Source organism: Corylus avellana, chromosome 8 (genome assembly GCF_965113065.1).
Source record: "Corylus avellana chromosome 8, dhCorAvel1.hap1.2, whole genome shotgun sequence".
Lineage (NCBI taxonomy): Eukaryota > Viridiplantae > Streptophyta > Magnoliopsida > Fagales > Betulaceae > Corylus > Corylus avellana.
Genome location: NC_142497.1, coordinates 17,481,277 through 17,504,436, shown reverse-complemented (window position 1 = coordinate 17,504,436; position 23,160 = coordinate 17,481,277). Strand labels below are relative to the sequence as shown.

The 23,160-nt window shown below is 37.0% G+C and overlaps 3 protein-coding genes across 5 annotated transcripts; 2 read left to right on the top strand and 1 right to left on the bottom strand.

Moving 5' to 3' along the window:
* Positions 1-3,583, top strand: LOC132163938 (putative ribonuclease P/MRP protein subunit POP5). Of its 2 annotated transcripts, XM_059574321.2 has the most exons (5): positions 1-251; positions 1,244-1,885; positions 2,041-2,231; positions 2,331-2,468; positions 3,157-3,583. In XM_059574321.2, exons 3-5 carry the CDS (start codon positions 2,054-2,056, stop codon positions 3,303-3,305), a joined length of 465 nt encoding a protein of 154 aa, XP_059430304.1. In that variant the 5' UTR covers positions 1-251; positions 1,244-1,885; positions 2,041-2,053; the 3' UTR covers positions 3,306-3,583. The 2 variants fall into 2 exon arrangements, with proteins under 2 accessions (XP_059430304.1, XP_059430303.1); XM_059574320.2 differs by lacking the exon at positions 1,244-1,885 and having other exon boundaries at positions 2-251.
* A 10,023-nt stretch (positions 3,584-13,606) lies between these two features.
* LOC132163494 (uncharacterized) lies at positions 13,607-19,621 on the top strand. The gene is made up of 6 exons (XM_059573802.2): positions 13,607-14,143; positions 15,425-15,619; positions 15,773-16,012; positions 17,000-17,217; positions 18,005-18,259; positions 19,020-19,621. Exons 1-6 carry the CDS (start codon positions 13,819-13,821, stop codon positions 19,323-19,325), a joined length of 1,539 nt encoding a protein of 512 aa, XP_059429785.2. The 5' UTR covers positions 13,607-13,818; the 3' UTR covers positions 19,326-19,621.
* Positions 19,622-20,125: 504 nt separating this feature from the next.
* LOC132163495 (Pentatricopeptide repeat (PPR) superfamily protein) lies at positions 20,126-22,675 on the bottom strand. 2 transcript variants are annotated; one of them, XM_059573804.2, is made up of 2 exons: positions 20,864-22,675; positions 20,126-20,657 (listed from the first exon to the last, which is right to left on the bottom strand). In XM_059573804.2, the coding sequence occupies exon 1, from the start codon at positions 22,593-22,595 to the stop codon at positions 21,207-21,209; it is 1,389 nt and encodes a 462-aa protein (XP_059429787.2). In that variant the 5' UTR covers positions 22,596-22,675; the 3' UTR covers positions 20,126-20,657; positions 20,864-21,206. The 2 variants fall into 2 exon arrangements, with proteins under 2 accessions (XP_059429787.2, XP_059429786.2); XM_059573803.2 differs by having other exon boundaries at positions 20,878-22,675.
* Between the last annotated feature and the right edge of the window lie 485 nt (positions 22,676-23,160).

The window sequence follows — 23,160 nt, the reverse complement described above, 5'->3', positions numbered from 1 at the left end:
TTTAAAAATAAAAAATCACAGAATCCCCTCCCCCTCTCCCGCTCTCCCTCCCTCGCTTACCCTCTCTCTCTCACTCCGGTCACCGGCGACGGAGGTCGTTTACCCTCTCTCTCACTCCGGCGCAAGGTTTCCGGCCACCGGCGACCTACCTCCCAACCTTAGAACGGGTTGTGCTCCACTGTCGAGTAGTCTCTCTCTCTCCACCACCGGCCACCGGCGTTGAAGAACGCTCTCTCTCTCCTCCACAGGCGGTAAGTAGTCCCTCTCTCTCTTCGATGCTTCGTTTGTATAATTTTCTTTTTGTTTCTCGCGATTCTTTTTCTTCGTGTTGACGTTTGCTATGGCAAAGCCGTAATGGGTTTGGCATAGCAAACGTCAACACGAAGAATGGGATTTAGGGTTTATCTTGTTAATGGGTATATCTTGTTATCTGATTTTGATAATGATGATGGATGGGATTTAGGGCTTTTGATGCTTTAGTTTTATGAATTAGAAACTGAATTTGAGGTAATAGAAACCTTTGGTTTTAGATTCTGCATTTGGGCACTCTCGGCTAAAATTCCAAACTTGTATCAACTGGGGTTATGCAGGCTAAAACGCCCTAGATTCTGCATTTTGGGGTTCTCTCATCTAGGTTTTGCTTAGTGATTTTTGCATCATTGGATTTTTGTGGGTTGTGCTCAATGGGGTTTTTCATTTTGACTCTTTAGGTTATAAACAAGCTCATAAATTTTGTACTACTCACTATAAAAATTTTGTACCACTCACTACAATAAATTTTGTACTACAAGATAACCCCAAAAAACCCATTGATGGCCGAGGTTCTGAAACATCAAAAAGAGTGTTTTTTTCTCTTTTGTCTATCGGGAACTCTTGCCTTCACTTCTAAATCCGCTTTCACATACCACCGTCCATAAAGCTTCCAATTCAGCCATAAAGCACACAAGTTGGTGAAAGGAGAGGTTTTTTTTTTTTTGTTTAAATCAGTTTGCAGGGACTGGATTCTTTTTAGCAATATGACTGAATCCAAACTTTTTCAATTATTAAGGGCGATAGATTGTGGGAAGTTTGTTCCTGTTTCCATAATGTGATGGGGTTTTGTTTTATGAGCACCAAATTTGTCTGGTGAAATGAGAAGATCAATTGCCTCATTATATAATATTTGAGTTGTTTAGATGAATTGCTTGGGTGGATATTAAGGTTGAGGAATGATATCTTACTTCATTAATTCTCTTTTGTGTAGGTACAGCCACCCCTAGCAAGATCTGGGGGCGGCGCGGGCCACCCCAAGGCCTAGGGGTGGCGCGGTCCACCCCATGGGCCCTAGGATTATTATTTAATTATTATTTTTATTAGTGGGATATGTGGCCCTAGGATTTTTGATAAGAAATCCTAGCCGTGAACTGGATACTCTCTAGTCCATTTTGGATTGGAGAGGATCCTATTCCGGATTTGGGGTGCTCCTATCGTTTAAAATTGCAGTTCTGTGATGGACTCCCACGTCATACCTAACCATTTTTTCCCTCACGTGTCCAACAACGCCTCTCTCTCTCTCTCGTCAATTCTCTAGCCTTTGTTTTTAAGGGCTCATTCTCCGATGGGAACGTAGACTATACTGGCGTATCTCATGGATTGACACATCGTGAACTACACGTTGGGCCTTACACTACACGAGTAGTTGGAGCCCAAGAAAACTTTCAAGTCCAGGTCCAACATTTTTGTACGACGTCGCTCATAGTCAAAAAGATTTGCTCTTTAGCTCCCTTTTGTTTCATGAATTCAATGAATAGGGTTAGGGTTTTCCCATGAAACAATTACAGTGGAGAACGACGTCGTTGCGCCAATCAAATCCTTCCAGATTTTCACCTCTTTAGCGATCAATATGGTAGTTTTTTCATTGTTGCTTATTGTTTTTCCGTTTTCAGAAAATTTTCAATTAAAGCCAAAGCTAAGGTTTTTGTGTTCCCTCTATTTCTAGATCATATTCTTGTTGTGAATTCAATTGCTATGATCTTACAAGTTGGGTGTGTGGTACGGTAGGTAAAGAACGATCATGGTGGGATTCAAGAACAGGTACATGGTTGTGGAAGTTTTCTTGGATCCCAATAGAGACCTTGTGAGAGACGATCCCATTATCATAACCCAATTCAATGTCTCAAAGGCAATCAAAGACAGCATTCTTGTGAACTTTGGAGAGTGTGGTCTTGCTTCGTCACTTGGGTCGTTCCAAGGTAAAGTACCCATGTCGCAAGTTTTTGTTTTTCTTTGAATACAGTTTCTTGTCATGTCTTTCAATTTATTTGTGAAGTTTGTGGTGTGTTTTTGTGTAGTAAAGTATGTGAATCCCATTACAAAGGTTTGCATTATTAGAGCCTCAAGGGAGGAGTACCAAAAGGTTTGGTCTGCGATTACCATGGTTAGGAATATTGGAAATTGCCCCGTGCTATTCAACTTATTGGACCTAAGTGGTAAGTCAAATAAATCCCAGATGGAAACTCTTAAGGGCATGTTGATGTTGTAATGCTTATGTAAGTGTGTGTATCTCTATCTATATCTATATAATGGCTCTCTTAGATGCTAGCAATCGAGGATGATCATTTTTCGTGCTTCTTTCAACATACTTAAATATAATTTCTGCAGATTTAAATTTACAAGAAAAAGAATTCAAGAAGTTTTAGTTTTTATGTCACTGGGACATTCGCCAACATTGTTTTTATCATTATTGAGTTTGAAGAATTTGTGAAGAGCTTCTTCTTTTTTGTGAAATTTCCTATTTAAATGTACAAATTGTGTGAGTGTTACTGCAATAGACTGCATAAGCTATGCTTATTACCTTGCTATTGGAATTTATTTATTCAAGCACCACACTTATAATTGTCACGATGAGACATAATTTTGGATAATGAGCACAATGTTTTTCTTAATATTCATGAGAAAATCTTTTATAGATTGGATGATTACATGTTAACTTATATCGCTTCACTGCTGCTTTCACAAAGAAGCAAACCTAATTTAATATATATATATATATATATATAGATGAACAAGCAACTTCATTGAAAGCTCAAAACCATAATTTAATATATTTGCATACTGAACTTTTCCATCATCTATCAAAAATGGACTTATAATAACAAATCATTTTCTTTGTACTAGGAAGCATAAAGGCTTGTAAAAGCGCAGCCTTGAAGTGCGATGAGCTGAAATTTGAACAGTACAAACTTATAGTTGGGGCTCGTCTCTCAGCTGATGCTACTCAGCATATGCAAAACTGTCTTGATAAGATCAAAGTTTTGGAGCACTAAAGTTCTCAGCTAATGCTACTCAGCAGACGCAAAACTGTCTTGATAAGATCAAAGTTTTGGAGGGCTAAAGTGCTGCATCTGTGGTGACCTACGGCTCGATCATAGTTGTATGATAGTTTGTGCCTTTTGATCTCAATTTGCTTTCTCTTTCTGAGTATGTAAATCTTTCTCTCAATTATTGAGTACTATTTGTTTGCTTTTTATTCTGTTGTCTTAGAAGAGCGTATGTGTTATGCGGTCTTGGTTTCCAAACTATGCCAGAAGTTGCTTTATTATCCTGTTTTACTTGTTTCTAGTCTGTGAACTTCTTTCTTTCCGTTTCTCCTGAATCCTATGCCTCATAGGCTCTATCTATGTAAGAGAGCTCAAACTTTAAGGCCTTGGAACATTCCCTACAGACTCTCCATAAGGGGGTCTGTTCCCTAAGTTTAGGAAAAATGTCAAAAAAATCGCAAAAAACCACCAACAGCAGACTCTCTATATATTTTATTAAACCATCAGATGCTACAGTGGAACCCAATGTTTTGGGTTCCACTGTAGCAATCCGAATGAATATTATAGTGATAAAATTGATGCGCTCTCTCTCTCCTCTCTCCTCTCTTCCCCTTCTTTCCCCAGCATTTTCTTTTCTCCTTCTTTGTTCAAGCAAACGCAGAAGGAGAAGAGAGGCCTTCCTTGACCCAATTTGCAAGCTTAATCTCAAAGAGACCTCTGATTTTGTCAAGTCATTTCCAATGGCCAGCAACAATATCAAAGAAGGTGGAGGGTTTCTTGAGGTTTCAGAGGAGAAGAGAGGGAATGAGCATGGTGAATCAGAGGAGAAATTGCAAATCGTAAATCAGATACTGAAATCAAAACATCAAATCTTACTGCTTCAACTTCGATCTGAGAGATGATCTGAACACCGTCCTTGTTTACAATCGGATTTCCATCCATAAATGTATCGCTCTGAGTCCTCAAACTTGACGCAAATTGGAGAAGAAATCGCAGATCAGAGAAGAATTCGGAGAAAAAATCGCAGACACAAATCGGAGAAGAAATAGAAGACACAAACTTGAACCATTTGAGAAGAAAAGTGCGAAATCACATGGAAGAAGAAATGGCTACTGCCAGAAGAAAGAAGAAGAAAAAATGAGGGAGAGAGAGAGAAAGTATAAATTAAAGGAATAAAATATAAAAAAGGTAAAATAATATATATATATATATATTAATGATATAGGGAATCATTTAAGGAAATTATTGGGTGTATATTGACATATGGAAGTAAAAAGTAGTAATCTTTAAATTTAAGGAAAATGATCGAGTAGTTGCTGGGAATGCTCTTTTAGGTGACACGTGGAAGATGGTTGCAAATTTGATATTTGATTGGGCTAACCTGATACAGACACCTGATTAAATCAACTTTACATACCAACTTAGTAGGTCATAGAATTAACCATTTTAGGTGCATTATTTCAGTTCAAGTTGTTTATCATCAGATTATGAGGATTCCAATTTCCTTTTTCTGGCTATATGAATGGAAGAGTCTGGAAATACAGTCTGAGTTCTATTTTTTGAGTATGGCTACAACAGCTCAATCTTTTTTCTTAAAGCCAGGCAGATGGCAAATACTCTTCACTTTTGTCCTCATTGGCACAATTATAATCTTCTTTCACTGTAAACTTTGGATCCCAAAAAATATTCTTCTCTAATGGGAGTGGAGGAGGTTGAACATGCCAGAGGGGAAATGGACCACAGGCCACAGATCTTATCTTTCGAAAATGTTACTTGTTGAGGATCATCTCCTTTTCTTTATGTTTGAATCATGATTTTGAGTTGGTTAGACTTATTCCTATGGGCGAGGAGTCCATGCGGTAGATTTTTTTTTTTTTTTTGACATGTCCATACAAGAAGGGGGAGAGGGATTCGAACTAGTGACCTCCGCTTTATTAAATGTAGTCCCAGCCGATTGAGCTACCTCTTGGGGACCATGCGATAGTTTTAAATGGGTCGTTTTGGGCAATAAAAAAATATTTTTTTTAAACAAATAATATAAAATTCATTAAATATTAAAACTAATAAAAAAAATCAATAATAAAAACCTAAAACAAAACAAAAAATTCAAAATCAAAGGAGTTGGCCAGAGCAACCTCATGGTCGGTCTGGGGGTGGACGAACCGCCCCCAAGCCCTTGGGGCTTGGGACTGCTATTTGGGCTGGTGGTCTTGCCAACCAGCTCTAGCAAGCTGGAGAACTTGTTGGATTTTAAGGACTCAGGTGCCGTTTATGTAGAGTCGTTTGTCTTGTATTTTAGTTATGGATTGCTGGATGCCATGTTCCATTTAACAACTTTCTTTTTTGTCCTCTTGTTTTACTTTGTATCACAGATGATACCTCAATAATGGCAAAAAACGAAAATGATACTTCCGTTCAAAATTTTACGAAAAGCCACATCAGAACCATTAAAAAATTGACATGTGTCCATGTAATAATTAAAAATTAAAAATATTAAAAAGTTAGAAGAAAAAAAATAGGGTTAAATACCTTATTCAAAATTTCTTTTTTGTCCTCTTGTTTTACTTTGTATCACAGATGATACCTCAATAATGGCAAAAAACGAAAATGATACTTCCGTTCAAAATTTTACGAAAAGCCACATCAGAACCATTAAAAAATTGGCATGTGTCCATGTAATAATTAAAAATTAAAAATATTAAAAAGTTAGAAGAAAAAAAATAGGGTTAAATACCTTATTCACCCCTGTGGTCTAACTTCTTTATTTTTTTACTCTTAGGGTTTACTTTTTATCACAAGAGATCCCTCTGGTTTGCTTAAAGACAGAGATGGTCATTCCATCCAAAATCTGACGGAACGACACATTAACACCAATCACGGTTTGACATGTGTCCATATAATTAATTAAAAAAAAATAGATTTAATTTATAATAAAATAAAAAATAAAATAAAAATTGGGGGTGGCTTTTGGCCATTTGGGCCATGGGGATGGTTCGGCCACTTCCAAGGCCAATTGAAAAAAAAAAAAAAAAAAAAATTGCCAAAAGGCCCTTGGGAGTGGCCGAACCACCCCCATGGCCCTTGGGGGTGGTTCGGCCAACCACCCCCATGGCCCAAATGGCCAAAGAGCCACCCCCTTTTTTTAAAAAAAAAAAAAAAATTAATTAATTAATTAAATATAATTTTTAATATTTTTTATTTTTTAAAAAAATATTTTTTAATTAATTAATTATATGAAACACGTGTCAAACCGTGATTGGTGCTGATGTGGCGTTCCGTCAAATTTTGGACGAAGGGACTGTCTCTGTCTTTAACCAAAACAAAGGAACCTCTTATAATAAAAAAGTAAACTCTAGAGATCAAAAAATAAAGAAGTAAAACCACATGGGTGAATAGAGTACTTAACCAAAAAAAATAATACAGTGGAAAGGGGTGGCTCGATTTGGACAACATTGGGGTGGTGGTTTTACTTCTTTATTTTTTAACTGCCATTTTGCCCCCATCGAAATGGCTGGAGCCACCCCTTGCCAGTTTGGGGGTGGCCAAACCACCCCCAGGGGCCCTTGGGGTGGTTCGGCCAACCCCAAGGGCAAGTTAAAAATAAATAAAATAAAAAAATTTAGGGTTGTCCCCTAAGGGTGACGGGTCTACGGTGGCCGAAACCAAACCCAATAGACCACCCCCAACAGCATTGGGGGGGTGGTTTTGGCCACCCCCATTTTGCAAATTGAGGCTAAGAGTGGTTCAGCTGCCTCCAAACTAGGAAAGGGTGGCTTTAGCCACCCCATGGGGGCAAAATGGGGGTGGCCAACTACCCCCATGTTGTCCAAAGGGGTGGCTGGCCCGAGCCACCCCTTTCCCTTGTTTGTTTATTTTTTATTTTTTTATTTTTTTAATTTTAAAAATATTATTTTATATTTTTAATTAATATATGGACACATATCAGTTCTGACGTGGCTTTTAGTCAAATTTTGTATGGAATTTAGACGGAGGTACTATCTCCATTTTTTCCTATTATTGAGGTACCATTTTTGATACAAAATAAAACCAAAGGAGCAAAAAATAAAGTCGTTAAACCACTGAGGGCAAAAAAGTATTTAACCCTAAAATAAAATTGAAAACCAATGACATATCTTTATATATTATAAATTATTCAAACTTACTGGCTTTATCTATTATGGATATGAAATAATTTTTTATAAAGATTGTTTACATTTTAATTACAATTATGTTTTAGATGAAATTAAAGCAAAGGTAGATCTATTTTTTTTTTCTTTTTCTTTTTTTTACGATGCCTTAACCTTTAAGCAAAGATCTTAACTACTGTCTACCCAATGAAGCAGTTGAACTCTTGCTTGGTTTTTTTGAACTCTTGATTGTTGCATCGCTCAATAACTCCTTCGTAATAAAAGGAAATAAATGGCATCGCAATTTAGATGTTTATGACTACAAGTCTACAAAACCTTTTACTGAATATTTTAGGTAAAGGTTGAAAATAATTATTTTCAGTGTATAATTGTATTTTCAGAAGCATTTCTTTTTATCTATTTGAGATAATGGTCTTAAACTTAGAATGGGTTTAAAACTCATGTTTTAAATCTATTAATTAAATTGAAAACTAGGGTCGTATAAAGCCCCCCCTCCCCTCCCCTCCAGAGCCCTGTAAAACCCTAAGCCCCCCACCCTCTAGAGCGCCGCCGCCTCCTCAAGGGAGGAGGGATGCCCGTTGCCTGCATCCCTCCTCCCCTCAACCTCTCCGCTCCAGGTGCTAGTATTTTACTTGATGTCCCTAGTCCGGTGCCCCCTCTCTTCCCCCACATCCCACCTTTTGCAAGGGTTCCGTCGATCGGGCTGGGCTTGTTTCTGTCTTTGGTGTTTTATGTTCTGTTGTGCTTGTGTTCTCTCTCGGTGGGTACTGCTTTTGGGGGTTTTCACTCAAACTCTCCCCCTCCCTGTTTGTTTGTGTGTGCCGCCGATCTTCTCCGCGCCGGCTTCGCCGCTCACCGCTCGCTGTCGGGTCTTTTCACGCGCCCCTCCCGCGCCAAGCTTTTTGTGCCACCTTCCACGGCGGTTTCCAGCCAGCTCGCAATCGGCCTCCTTCAACTGCCGTGAACTACTTTGTGTGTTTTTCGCATTTATTTTCCTGTATTGTTTTTTTTTCTGTAATTTCTTTTTCTGCATTTGTTTTACTGTTCCTTTTATTTCTCTGTATAGTTTTTTCTTTTTGCTTGTAATAAGGCTCTCCCCTCCTACTTTGTTGCGCCCGGTTGCTGTCCGTTATTACTGGTCCAAACCCTTGGGTTGTAGATGTGAACTTTATCCTGGCCTTCGGGTCGAGGAGGATGAGTATCGGCTTAGGGGTTTTGCTCTCAAGGCCGAGGAATAAGTATCGGCATGGGGGTTTTGCTCTCAAAGCCAAGGAATAAGCGCTACCTATGCATTAGATGGTGTCTGTTTGATGCAGATCTGATTTTTAAACCTGATGATTAGTCATAGGTTAGTGGATGATGTGTTATGGTTGATTTGGTCTGTTGTTGATAACTGTATCTTTAACTTTAGCTATGATTTACTTCAGAACTTTTTGTTCTGTTTGTAAGAGCTTTAGGCTCGCGATTTTTATCAATGAATGAGTATGGTACGTTTCAACCAAAAAAAAAAAAAAAAAAAAAAACACAAGATCTTGAACTAATTTGCCTTTAAATTTTGAGAAAAAAAAAATGCAAAATCAATCAATGCGCATGGTTTACCTTATTTAAAATTTGCTTCTTATGTTATCAAAATAAACTCAAATATCCCTGAGATATGTAAAAAAAAAATACTTCATATAGTCAAATTTCGTCAATTGACTTAATAAATTTTATTAGTATAACACTGACTTAAATAGAATAAGTGTCACAAATTTATTGGTTTTGATGTGTCACACTATCGGAATCGGCTAAGTCAATTTGACTGTAAGGAATTTATTTTGGTACCACATGAAGCTAATTGTAAACCAAATAAACCATGTCGACTAAGTTTGCATTTTTCCGTTAAAGTTTAGTAAGTCACATGTTCTCTTCCAAAATATACAATCATAATTATAATTTTTAAGTTATAAATTTTACAAATGTGGTAAAAAAAAGAAAATGCTTGATTGTTGGATTCTAACTTTTTGCATTTGCCTAAATTAAATTGCTTTTTGGCCATGGAGTCTCTGGCTAGTACCTACCCATGTGGCTCGCAACCACAAATACTTTATCTTTTTTTCCTTTTTTTTTTTTTTTTTTTTTTTTTAATATCTATATGGGGAATAAACCCTATTGGAAACCAATTAGTTGAAGAAATCGTTAGGTGTGTGATTCTTCCAACTGCTGTTAAAAGGACCACTCAAATCATTGAGGCCTGCCAGGGAGTCATGTGCTAACTAGGATTGGGGTTCCTCTGTCTCTGTGGCTCCCTTTTGTTGTAATGTGAGATTACGGGTCTTTTTGAGATAGTAGTTTTAATAAGTCCAATTTTAAAAATTGTGTTTTTAAAATTACAAAGACGTTTGATAAAATATGTTAAAAAATACCTTTTATCGAATATTTATTATGCAAAATCGTAATTTTAGTTTAAATTCGCACTTTTTCAAATAAGCATTTCCTAGCTTGCTTATAGAAATCACAGGATTTTTTTTTAAAAAAAATTAAATTAAATTAAGTGATTTTTAAATTGCAATTCCACACGTCCTATGTTTTGTGATATCTTTTAAAAACGCAAATTATTCTTGTAAAATTGCAATCTTAAACACATCCTAAAACATTGAAAATAGAAAATGAGTCATAAAATGACCCAGTTTTCTTTATAAGGCCGCTAAAAGCAGTTTAAACACCACAATAGAATAAGCAAGTAAGGGCATGACCATCTCGAGACTCTTCAACCCTACCCAAATTTCCAAAACAGACGACTATCAAAATACCCTTCAACCCTACCAAAACACCTACAAGGTAAAAGCAACCCTAATAAAAAGTCTGCTAAATTAAAAATCCCGTTCACATTCTCAAGTACACACTTATCATTTTTGTGACAATCACAGTTGCATTTTAAATGAATTGTCATTGAATTTTAGATTTAACAGTAATTTTTACTTTCAAGTGAAAAATAAAAATAAAATTTATCCTAAAATAATGTTGGGACAACCCATGGGTTGTGGGTGATATTTCTTCCTCGCCAAAGAATTTGCTGGATCACTTTTAGTTATTTTTGGACCGTACAGTTGTTGGCTTTCCACGGCAACTTTTTCTTATCACCTTTTGCCTGCCTTTTCCTCGTAGAAATGCAGCCTTTGCTTTCTCTAATTTTATAATGGCCTCTTGGAAGAAAAAGTTTACCACTTTCTAAGCAAGGAATATCCTGCTACGTTAATAATCACATTCACTTTAGTTGTCAAATTGCTTAATGCATAATAATTATTAGGAAATAGGAAATGCTAGAATTGTACCACAAACCCATTACAATTCCAAGTGGATGGGACATAATTCTTGGCTCTCTATCTTCTAGTAGGGTTAGGCGCAAACGCTCTATTGAGTCGATCATGACGACCCGCATATGCTATGGCCTCTCTTGTTTTGAAAAGTTTTGACTTATAATCTCCATCGGTTTATACCTCATACACGAACCTCTTTAAGTTACGCTCCAATAAGTATGAAGACCGTGATCTTATTATTTATCCAAATAGAAATTATCTAAATTTCTATTAGGACAACTTACTAAGGGAAAGGTCTTCAATTTCTTGCCTTGGTTAAGGCTTTTTTGCTTCTTCTTTTTTTTCATCATATGATGTATGGCTGTAATTATATTACGAAACAATTATTCTATGTTTTTTTTTTAAAAAAAAAAAAGAAAAAAAAACTTTTCTTAACACTAAATTGATGCTAATTTTATTTTCAATCTTAATACACTTCTCATTTATACTCTAGTCCCGTCAATAAGAATTTTTGATTATGTCGCTGACCCTGTTGCAAAGGGCTCTTCTAGCATCCGTCCCCGCCAAAGTCGAAAGCTGTCAACTCCACCTATAATGGAAGTGATTTTCAATCCGACTCCCGCCTTCAAAATATTGGAGTCGGAATCAAACATAAAAATCTAAAATAACTTTCTGGGCAAGAATGATGTATAAAAAAATAATAATAAATAAATAAATAAAAAACCTTAATTGCTATATTTATATAAAGAGAAAAAAAAGAAAAAGACCTTAATTGATACCTAAACCTCTATTCCACCCTAAATTAGCTAAAAGGAAAAGGTCTTAGAAAGGTGGAAGTGAGGTTTGGGAATAATCACCAAATCAACAACATGCTTTCTTGGGGTAGCTTGTGGCCCATGGTGTTCAAGCACGCCTCTCAAGGATAACTCTACCATCACCCAAGATAAGGCAAAATTCAAAAGATGAATTATCTCCTTAATATATCTCAAATTGTATAATGATTTTGTTTGATACATAGTGAAGCTCATATAAATTTCTTGTGTAATAATGATGCATGCATGATTGTGTATATATATATATGCAACAAAGTCCTCAAAAGGAAAACTTTTTCTTGTCTTACATCAAAAGAAAGCAAAATCATGTTCATCTAACCCATCTCTGATCTTTATTAAAAGTAAGATAAAATAAAAGCAACTCAAGGAGACTCTCTCCACGTATTATATTGTGTCATTTTCACTTGAGACAAATAGATGAGGTGGAGGGAACCAATGACATGGTATATGTCCAAAAATGTCAAAATAATAATAATAATAATATTATTATTATTATTGTCGGTGTATACAAGTTGCACTTTCGTTTTCGAATGTCCATTCCTTTGCATCTTTTGTCTATGTGAAATAACGAAATTAAAAGTTTAGTATCAACACTTGTCTTTTTTTATTTATTTATTATTTTTATAGTAAATTTAGAGAGTAAGGTTAGACTTCTTAGCATTTTACAACCCTCCTCCTTACTCAATGCTAAGGAAAACAAATATATACATGCTACTCATAGTTGATATCTATTAGGCAAGAGTTGTCGAACCACTCGATTTGACGGTTGTGGCTAGGGTTGGTAATTTTGACACGACCCACGAACCCGATACGAACACGAAACAAAATTACCGGGTTTAGGTTTACCCTTAACAGGTTTGGGTCATAAACGGATTGACCTGTTTATTTTGCCATACACGTTTTTTTTTTTTTTTTTTTTAAACTCTTAATGGGTTTGGGTCATAAACTGGTCAATTGACCAGTTTATGTTGATAAACTGGTCATTTGACCCATTTATAACCCGACTCATCACTTTCATTTAAAAAAATATATATATATTCTAAGCTAAACGGGTTAAGCGGGTCGTGTCAGGTGACCTGTGAAATTGTTGTGTTGTGTCCAAATTTAGTAGGATCGACCCTAAACAAGTCATGAGTCATTACAAATCATAATCAGGTCAACCCGCCAACCCATTTTGCTACTTCTAGTTGCAGCTACATAATATGAGCCATTTAGTGATTGCAGCCAAGGACCATCCAGACCACTTAAAAGGGTTCGAATGCAACCACCGCCATTTGTTTGATAAGGTCGGCCACTTATGATATGAACTGATGTGACTATCGCATCAATAATTATGGGATTTTTTTTTTTTTTTCTTCTAATTATGGGAGATTGATGTGGCAAAGAATTGATGAACCAATTCTTTTAATTTCTAATTGTTGCACAATTATACGTAGAATGTTAGAACTTCATATTTATTGGTTAGAAATTAGAAACATTTACCTTAATTAAAAAAATTAAAGCATTTTAATTTGGGTTAAATATTTATTCCACTATATATTTTGCCGCGACTCTTAACAAGGGCGCGAAGAGTTAATTATTTGAGAGGTTTTTATTAGGAAAATATTAAGTGTTCTTTTAATATTCTTCTAATATGTTCTTAACTGTGATATAAATTTTAAAATTGTCGTTGAATTTAAAATTATTATTATTGACTTTTAATCTATTGATGATTTTAAAAATCACATCACAATTAAGAGAACACTAGGAGAACATTTGAAGAAAACTTAACATTTTCTTTTTTATTAAATTATATATTTTGAAAATTCATGACGTGGCAAACGCACGCACCCGCAAGGCAACGAGATGACAGGACAGAAAATCCAGCCCTTTACGCCCAACGATAATAGTACCAGTCTCTCACTCACTGGCATAACCGCCTCCCCACGTGACAAATCCTCACCGTCCATCAACACCCACCAACCGCATCTCCCCACGTCCACTCCATTCTCTTTCCTCACATGCAGTCCGCTCAACTCCCTCTCAGCAATTTCCACATCCATCCCCATTATTTCTCACCAGCCTTTTCGCCCCTTCCTTTGTCAATCCCTTTTGGTCCCCCCTCCGATGAAAATTCTCTTTCCACCTTTGCGTCGGAGTCAAGCTTTTTCCCAACCTTTGCCTCCGATTCTTGCTACTCATAACTGTACGCACACATGATGCGCTGTGTGAATCTGTTCTAGAACCGCGCGGAAGAAAAATGTCCTCGGGCAGTTATCGGAACGATGCCGGATGGCAGAGTTCGGCGCCGGAGGGGTTGACGGATCATGTAACGGAGTTTGTGAAGGCGGCGGCGGAGATGGCGGTGGAGTTCGGGAAGGGGTGCAGGGATATAGTGCGTCAGAGTTTAGTGAGGGAGGACTCGTACATCGGGAGGACGTTGGGGAAGGGCTCGTCGTACGTTGGGAGGAAAGTGCGGTGGGCTTCTGAGAAGCTGGGAGTGTTCAATCAGTACCTGCCGGAGGATAAGGATCCCTTGCACGCCTTGGCGGTTATATTCTTTGTCTGCGCTTTTGCATTTGCAGGTATGTTTGGGGTTTTTGGAGAAGAAGTGGGGGGATTAAGGTCATTGACATCAGGCTAAGTCTCTGGTTGGTTACCGAGAAAATTGTAAGGAAATGAGAAAATAAGTATTTTTTGGAGTTTTAGAATTTATTTTTACAATTTGGGAAAAGAAAGTATGCTCTGTTTGGTAGTTGACCAAATGCGGGAAAGTGAAAGCAACTGAGTTTTGATTTCCGGCGATTTGGAGAAAAGAAGTTCGTCTTAGTTTGTTGTTTGTATAGAGAATTATTGGGTATTTTGTTGACGATTTGCTATTGGTTGAGATTTGATTTGATTTGCTTTGGAGAATGCCATTAAATGCTCACTTAATTTCTGCTTTCTATAAATTTTGTATGCACGAATTGTTTGGGAGGATTTGCTTCAAATCCTAGTGTTGGAGAATTTTGCTTCTTGTCATTACATAAAAACCATGTTGTAGTATTTAGTTTCACCCGTTGTTTTCACTTCTTAGTTTCATGTTGTTTCTTGAAGTAGTTTCCTAGTCATTTTCATTGATTTTTTTTTTTTTTTTTGTTCTTTATTTCCTGAGCATGTTGATATAATTTCAACTCAATTTCTTTCCATGTTCTCCTGGAGTGTAGAAAAGCTGCTATTAGAGATCCTTATGATGACTAAATTGACCATTTGGTTCTCGATTGGGAAATAAGCTCCTTGAATCAATTTGATGCCCCTTGAGAATTTTTTTCCTGGGCTCTCTCTCTCTCTCTCTCTCTCTCATATGAACCAAACTTGCTCTGATTAATTTTTGTAATTGCAAGTTCATGTATTCTATAGCTTTTCGGTTCTGCCTGCCATCCGTTGGGCCCTGGAGCTTAGAAAACAATATTTCATGCCTCATGTGCACTTCTTTACTCGAGTGATTTGCGGGAACGATTCTGTGATGTAATTGGGTCTTAATTGAGTAATATAACATAGATGGTATGCAAATAATCAATTACTTCATATAATTGTTCAATGCAAGTTTGTGGAACTTCTGTTGTTCCAAAGTTATTTTTAATCCATTCTCTAGCCGTGGTGTTTTGTTTTTCTCCTGCATCTTACACTGCATCATTCTCAAGCATTACCGTGGGTTCTTTTAGAATATTTTGTTTATTCTGAAGATGTTTGTTTGTATGGATGTGTATATCAGTGAATTTGGTATTTATGCTGCAAGATATTTAATGTATGCTTTTGTATATGTCTTCTAGTACTTCTATTATGTTATCCTTCAACCCGTGATAATGTGGTTAATTAATCTGCAGCCTTGAATCTGAGTACCGAAGATGATACCTCTTCCATCCCATTGCCGAAGAAAGTGTACCTGCATCCTCCTAGTGCAAACCTCCTAGTGCTTCCGGATGGTAGGTACTTGGCTTACAAGGAGCAAGGTGTTTCAGCTGAAAGAGCTAGATTTTCTATCCTCACTCCACATACCTTCCTTTCCTCGAGGCTTGCAGGTTGTACATTTACAGTGTTTAAAACACTTTTTTTTTTTTGATAAGTCAGTGTTGAAAACATACAGCTTGCCTGTTTGTATGAGTATATTTGTTGCCATGTATACTTCCACAAATTTTGATTTTTTTCAGTTTCTGTGTGGTCTTTTTAATTAGGAATACCCGGACTTAAGGCGTCACTGCTGGAAGAGTTTGGGATTTGCTTGCTAACATATGATCTTCCTGGTTTTGGCGAGAGTGATCCTCATCCCAACAGGAACCTTGAGTCGTCAGCAATGGACATGTTACTTTTAGCAAATGGTGTTGGCATCAATGACAAGTTCTGGGTTGTGGGATACTCGAGCGGAAGCATGCATGCTTGGGCTGCACTCAGATACATTCCTGATAGAGTTGCTGGTATTATGTCTGTTATTATTTCCACAAAAAATTTATTTGCATCAGCTTTGCTTGGCTAGATTGTGGAACCTCACAAACCAACAGCCCTCTCTTTGAATGAATAAGAATCTCATATAACTTATCCTTTAGTGGTTGGAATAGAGTAACTTTTGCATTTGCCTGTATTTCTCATTGATGATATATACTCTCTTTCCTCTTCCTTTAAAAATTTATTGCTTGGATTTTGAGTTTTCTGAACGCTGGATTTTTTTGGTGATGTTGTTCCCTTTGAAATGGAATAAGACAATGTAGTGGTAATGTGCTTTTCCTGGTGCAGGGTTAAGTGGTGGAAATAAGATCTTTTTTTTCTTCTTTCTTTTTTCGAAGTTCTCCTTGGTTACACCACAGAAAAGAATATGGTCAAAGATATCTTCTTAGAACCAAAAAAAGGGTAAAATATTTGCATGAGATATATTCCAGTTGCCATGAAGAAAACTTAAAATATAGTATTATCAATCCTCAAAAAAAAAAAAAAGGTCAGTAGAATTTTGATTAGTTGAAAGGTCTGTATGAATTGTGTGATACCCGGAAAAGATGATAAAAGAGTACGGTGGAGGACATGACAAGTACTTTTAGACCATAACTGTGATTAGCATGGTATGGTGAAAAGATTATTTGCACTGCTTATTCCAACGTCTTTTTTAACTGAGTTGACAATCTTGATATTGTTGACATGGTTCCAAAGTTTGCTGCTCTTGAAGGAAGTGGACTAATAACTGCATGAAATAGGGGCAAGGTGTTGGTAAAATTTGGTAACCTATGTTGACATGCAATAGTTTGACGTGGTAAATCGCTTTACTTTTAGAACTATGTTGATGATATGAATTTACAAAGCCAATTTTTTCTAAGTTGATCAATACAACAGAACATTTTACAACACATGACCATCATCATGCATTACTCATTCTTGTTGTCGAGGAAATGAAGATTTATTCTACATTCTACCAGGTGCAGCCATGTTTGCTCCAATGGTTAATCCATATGATCCATGCATGGCCAAAGTAGAGAAACGTGGAACCTGGGATAAATGGACACGAAGGAGGAAATTTATGTACTTTTTAGCTTTGAGGTTTCCTAGCTTTCTTTCTTACTTCTACCGTCAAAGCTTCTTGTCTGGAAAGCATGGTCAGATTGATAAGTGGCTGTCATTGTCACTGGGAAAGAGGGTGAGACATTTTTTTCACTCATGATTGCTTTCAGATGATGTATCTTCGAATTAGACCACAATATCATCTCTACTCTGTGTTGTCTTCTAATGGTTGCCGATGGATTCTCTCTCTCTCTCTTAATTTTTTTTCTTCTGTCCTGCTTCCTGTATCGTGCTTTTACAATTTCAGTTGAAACAAATTAGTTTCTAGATATTGGAAGGAAAGTTGCGAGAAATCTTAGCATGTTCTTCTAAGTCAGTTCAGCCTTTGTGCTGTTTGAATAGATAAGAAGGATGCCTTGGTATAGAGCTAGGGGAATGCCATCAAGGAGTGAGTGTTTTGTTTTTTTTTTTTTAAGTAATCGAGATATCATTAAAAGCGTAAGGTGTTTTCAGGTACACAAAAAATATACAAGTAATGAGTGCTTTTAGAGGTTGATGAAAAGAAATATCTTTATAAATAAATATAAAACAAAACAAAAAACAAAAAGATTGATGAAAAAAAGAAGAAGGGGTTGGTAGAAGAGGCCTGTATGGTGCTGGTGATTTATGTTGAAAATACACAATATCTTTGATGTGCTATGGTAAAAGAGCATTTGTACTGCTGCTTCCAATTAGTTGGAGAAAATGGTGCAACAACTCGGCATATGTACTTGAATTTATCAAGAGCTCGATCACTTTATCCGACTGTTCAGTAGATTGGCTCCCTTTTTAAATGTTGACATTTTCATATTTTTTGAGATGTCCCATTGAAATTTTTGTTTACTTGTATTACTCCTTATCAAGGATATTAATAATCTTTCTAGGATAGAGCTTTGTTAGAAGACCCACTCTATGAAGAATTCTGGCAAAGGGATGTGGAAGAATCAATTAGGCAGGGAAATACAAAACCCTTTGTCGAGGAAGCTGTGTTACAGGTCTCAAATTGGGGTTTCAGCCTTGCAGATCTTAAATTACAAAAGAAACAGCGAGGGAAAGGCATGCTTAATTGGCTCAAGGCTATGCTCACTGAACCTAAAGAGGAATACACAGGCTTCTTTGGCCCAATTCACATATGGCAGGTTAGTGATGTCTCCATTCTCTCCATCTTTGTTTCAGCTGGTTTATATTTTAATGCTTTAGCACTCTTAAGATAACTTGGACATGGTCGGCTTACAGTTTGCTTATTCATTGCTGTAGACTTTCTGTTTCTAGAGATAGTTGATGGATGTAGTTTACCTTCTTTAATAAGTTGAGGAGATTAGAACAAGTTCAGTTACTTGGAAATAACTATTGTAGTTGACTTGCTCTGATGCTGATGGAACACATAAAAACAACTTTTGCGAAAATTCTAAAAGAAGAAGGCTTCTGCTAGAAGGATGTATAATCAATTTTTTTTGGGTTGAGTAAAGCAAATTGTTACAATCGAATATATTGTTGTACAAAGAGGAAAGCTAGAGGATAAACTGGTTCTTGCGGGTGAGGTCAGTTACCCGTAGGAGTTTGATTAACGGTGAGGATTGTTGTATAGTATGCGTTTGCGACATGTAATTAATCTGAATAAAGTTCTCCTACGTTAAAAAAAAAAAAAAAAAAAAAAAAAAAAAGGAAAGCTAGACATCAGTAAAAACAATTCTAGTGATAGTTTACTTAAAGAGTTAGGAAACGATTCTAAAGCCAGGAAATGATTTCAATCTCTCTTTTTTTTTTCCTATAAAATCAAGCAGTTTCTTGAATATATGTATTGTTTTTTTATGTGGAGGTATCATGTATTTGCTAGCAACACATTTTTTTGAGATCCTTTCTTGTTAATCTGGAAAAAAAAAATCCATTGTTTTACAGGGGATGGATGATAGAGTGGTCCCGCCATCAATGACTGATTTTGTGCACCGGGTTCTACCAGGAGCTGCAGTACATAAGCTCCCATACGAGGGTCATTTTACTTACATCTACTTTTGTGATGAATGCCATAGACAGATATTGACGACACTTTTTGGAACCCCACAAGGCCCACTCACTACCAACATTGAAATAGATCCAACTCTTGTTGAAGGTGATTCAGGCCCACTCACTGCCAACGTTGAAATAGATCCAACACTTGTGGAAGGTGATTCCAAAGAGCGGGAAGAGACCGCAGATCAACAGTAAGAGAAAATACTTTGTGAGCCTTACATGAAGAGGTAATACTGATTACGTAATTCTCCTAGTTTACATTGGAAATATACGATGTATAGGTTTGCTCTGTTACTCGTGGAGTGAAAGGAAAAACAAAAAGTTAAAAGAGTATATAGGTTATTTTGTTTTTGGCTGCTGGTATCTGTGGGGGTCTTAGGTGGTATTGGTCTGGGAACTTTGGAGGTGTGTGACACTAGGGAAAAATATACATGAAATGAAAATGTTCTTATTCTCAGTAGGTAAAAATGTTGCTCTGATTTGCACTTCAATTCTTCTCAACAGTGGTTCTGCATTACAAATGCAAAGATGCTCGTGGTTAGTTTCAAATAGGCTGTCATTTTGCCTATGGAATAAGTAATCCAAACGAATAATGCTATGTTTCATACTCATTTATTACACCCATGTTATACTAGCTGACATACTTTTGGGTTTTTTTAAAGTGATTGTCATTATAAGTCACTTAAAACACGTCGTGTCAGTCAATGTTATATAGGTATGATAAATAAGCGTAAATAGTAGCATTATTCAACCCATTATGATATGTAATGCCACGAATTTGGAGGGTTGCAGAGCATTAACATTTAGATTCTCTACCTAAGTACTGATCAGGATTTAGGTCGGCTAAAGACAATGATTCAATACCTCATTATCCAGAAAAAAAGAAGCGTGAATGTCCTAATTGATCCCACTTATAATATAGGTCCTAATTATTGTTAATTGTTATTTTTCATCTAACATTATCTCGAGAAAAAAAAAAAAAACGCACAAAAAAGACGAACAAATATGATTGACAAAGCAGAGATATCTGATTATGAAAATATAAAAACGAGACAACGGAAAATCTGATATCACCAAGCAAAGCCTGGCATCGAAGGTCAAACCGTCATTTTCCGTTGTACTTTGTAGTATCCCCCATGCCCATAAACTTTTTCCAGGAGCAAGCTGCAATCCCATCCCTATATGGAGCTCCTCCACCTTGGTTAATATCTCCATCAGCCTCTCTCCGACAGCAGCAACCTTAAACCTCCGCAGATTTCACGAGCCATGTAAGATAACAAACCCCAGCTTTGTATAAAATGACTGTTCTCGCTGAAACAAGAATCTACGCAACCCGAGGAAAGGTGCCAACATGCTCGGCCATTGACCATCCTTTACAACTTACGACTTACGTTGCTTGTGAGATGGCCCTTTTAAAGTTGGTACATTAACACATCTTTTAATGTACTAACTTTAAATCTCAACCCTGAAATAAATATTATCCATTTTATTTAAACATCCTTTTCCTTGTGTAGTAGCTGTTCATCCCTGGAAACAACACGGTGTAAGAATTAAATGAACAAAATGGCAGGCCCAAAAACTCCATGCTCATTATTTAATTTAAGGGCAACAGTTATTATTATTATTTTTTCTTTAACACTTGTCCAAGTCTTTTGATCCCAATAAAATAGCTCAAGGTAAAGAAATAGTGTAAATAAATATTTTAGGACACTGTTATTCATTAAGACTAATACCATTATACTCTTACCCTATCCAGGGCAGATACTGCAACTCCCCAGAGGGATATGCTTCTAAAAAAATATCCTCTATTGCGCAGAGATGTCTATCTTCAGCACACCTCTACAGTCATCACACATTTCTTTCTAGTGCTTCATCTGACCTCCAGTCCTTTGACAAGCCTCAAAACTTAGTGAAGAGTTTTCTGTAACTGATCTCTCTAAAAATAAGAGTCCAGTCGAGCATAAAACCCTTGTCTGTCATCTCATCAAACCACTGAATGTTAGAACTCGTGCCCATTGCTCCATCCTCTGAAACAGACCTTTCCCTACCACCAGAACAAATATCTTCAATATCAATTCAATTAGTGAACCTCGCAATTTCTGGGGTTGCACCCCTTTTAACCATCAAGTTCAGTAGCCTCTTTGCTTCCTCGGCCCTATTCAACTTACATAATCCACTCACTATCTTCCCACACACAGTTAAATCAGCAATTAATCCTTTCTTCTCCATCAAAACTTGCAACTCAAAAGCTTGAACCACCATCCCTGTGTTGCAAAACTCATCAATCAACGTATTAAACATGATGTTGTGTAGTTCTATCCCTTTGGTCTGCATTTCATTCACGTATGCCTTTGCCAGCCCCATTTCTTCAGCCTTGCAAAGACCACTTATCAGGGCCCAGTACGTATCAGCATTACGAAAAGCACTTCTCTGGGTCATTTCATCGAACAGGGAAACCGCACTTTCCATAGCCCCCAATCTACAATACCCATTAATGATCATATTGTACAAATACGTGTCCACTTTGAAACCTTTATCATGCATCTCCAAAACCAACCTTTTGGCTTCGTCGACCTTGCCAAAACTCGTGAGCCCATCGATCAAAATCTTGTATGTGTGATCATTGAATGCCACCCCTTCCTTCTCCATCAAAAGCAAAACCATATCCAACTCCCCAAGATTCCATCTCTTCGCACAAGCATCCACCATTACATTGAACGTAACAGCATTGGGTTTAATTCCTCTACCAATCATCTCCTCCACCAACTCCCTGCCCCTCTTGACATTTCCACTCCTGCACAGCCCATCCACCACCGCTGTCAAAGAATACACAGAAACCTCAATGCCCGACTCCACCATTCGATAAAAGAAATCTAAACCCAATTGCACATGATCAGAACTTCTAAGGGCAAGTAAATGTACGGTACACGTCTTCTCATCGATTCCAATTCCATTGTTTTTCATATAATCGAAAACTTCCGAAACTACGTCGACCATTTTGCAATCAGAATAAACCTTAAGCATAGAGTTGAAAAACTTCGCCATAACTTTTGGATCACTGCAGCAATTCCCAACTCCAGGAGCAATAACAGAGAATGGGTACCTGGAATTTTCGCCAACCGAGACAAATTTAATGGTTTTCTCGGCATCCGAGAACCTTCTCTCCCTGAGAAGCCTGCAAGTTAGGGTCAAGTGGGCTTCAAGGTCAGGCTTGAAGGATATGAGAGATTGGTTCTGAAGGAGAAACTCGAAGAAACGCAAGCATTTCGAGGATTTAAGATCTGGGTCTGTGAGAACATGGAGAAGCGTGGTGGGGTTGAGATTGGAGAGGAAGGCGTTGGGAGCTGAGAGGTTTAGGGTTTTGGAGATTATTTCTGTTATTGCTTGCTTGGGTTTAGGGGCTAGGTTTGGAGGGTGACCTCTTTTAACGGTTTTCAGGGTTTTGAGGAAGTTTTGCAGACGCATGTTTTGGTTCTAAGATTTGGAATTCTTTCCAATGACACAGAAAAAAGGTCGATTTGAAGCTTCTATGGAATTTTTTATTACTTTTTCATTGCTTGGATTGAAAGAAAGTTTGAAATCTTTATTAAGCTATGCAAGAAGGATTGAAGGCTTTGGATTACGTGGTCCCACAAACGTTGGTAATTTCTTAGGTTAAATGCTACATTTAAAAAGAAAAAAAAAAAATTATCTACTATTTGGTTAAACAAATTTTTTTTTTTTTTTTTTTAAGAACAATTGCAATAAAAACAGACGCAAACAGAATAGAAGAAAAACCAAAAAACTAAGAAGGTGGATCATGTCCACTAAAAATAGGAGAAGAAGAAATGGGACTAAAGTAAGTGGAAATGCAGTCAAAGTGAGCTATGGCCGCGGCCCAATAAGCTATATGGTGAGCACATAAGTTTGCATTTTGGTGAATTTTTCGAGCCATCCAAGAAGAGGATGCTGGTATGAGGGAGAAGGAGGCTACGATGAGGTCCGCTATTTTTAGTCTTGAACAATTGAGGGGTGTTCAAAGGCCATGATG

Coding starts and splice junctions, on each gene's coding strand:
- LOC132163938 (XM_059574321.2), top strand. CDS start 2,054: ATGGTGGGATTCAAGAACAGGTACATGGTTGTGGAAGTTTTCTTGGAT. Junction 2,232..2,330: donor GTCACTTGGGTCGTTCCAAG/GTAAAGTACCCA, acceptor GTTTTTGTGTAG/TAAAGTATGTGAATCCCATT. Junction 2,469..3,156: donor CAACTTATTGGACCTAAGTG/GTAAGTCAAATA, acceptor TCTTTGTACTAG/GAAGCATAAAGGCTTGTAAA.
- LOC132163494 (XM_059573802.2), top strand. CDS start 13,819: ATGTCCTCGGGCAGTTATCGGAACGATGCCGGATGGCAGAGTTCGGCG. Junction 17,218..18,004: donor CATTGTCACTGGGAAAGAGG/GTGAGACATTTT, acceptor TAATCTTTCTAG/GATAGAGCTTTGTTAGAAGA. Junction 18,260..19,019: donor GCCCAATTCACATATGGCAG/GTTAGTGATGTC, acceptor ATTGTTTTACAG/GGGATGGATGATAGAGTGGT.
- LOC132163495 (XM_059573804.2), bottom strand. CDS start 22,595: ATGCGTCTGCAAAACTTCCTCAAAACCCTGAAAACCGTTAAAAGAGGT.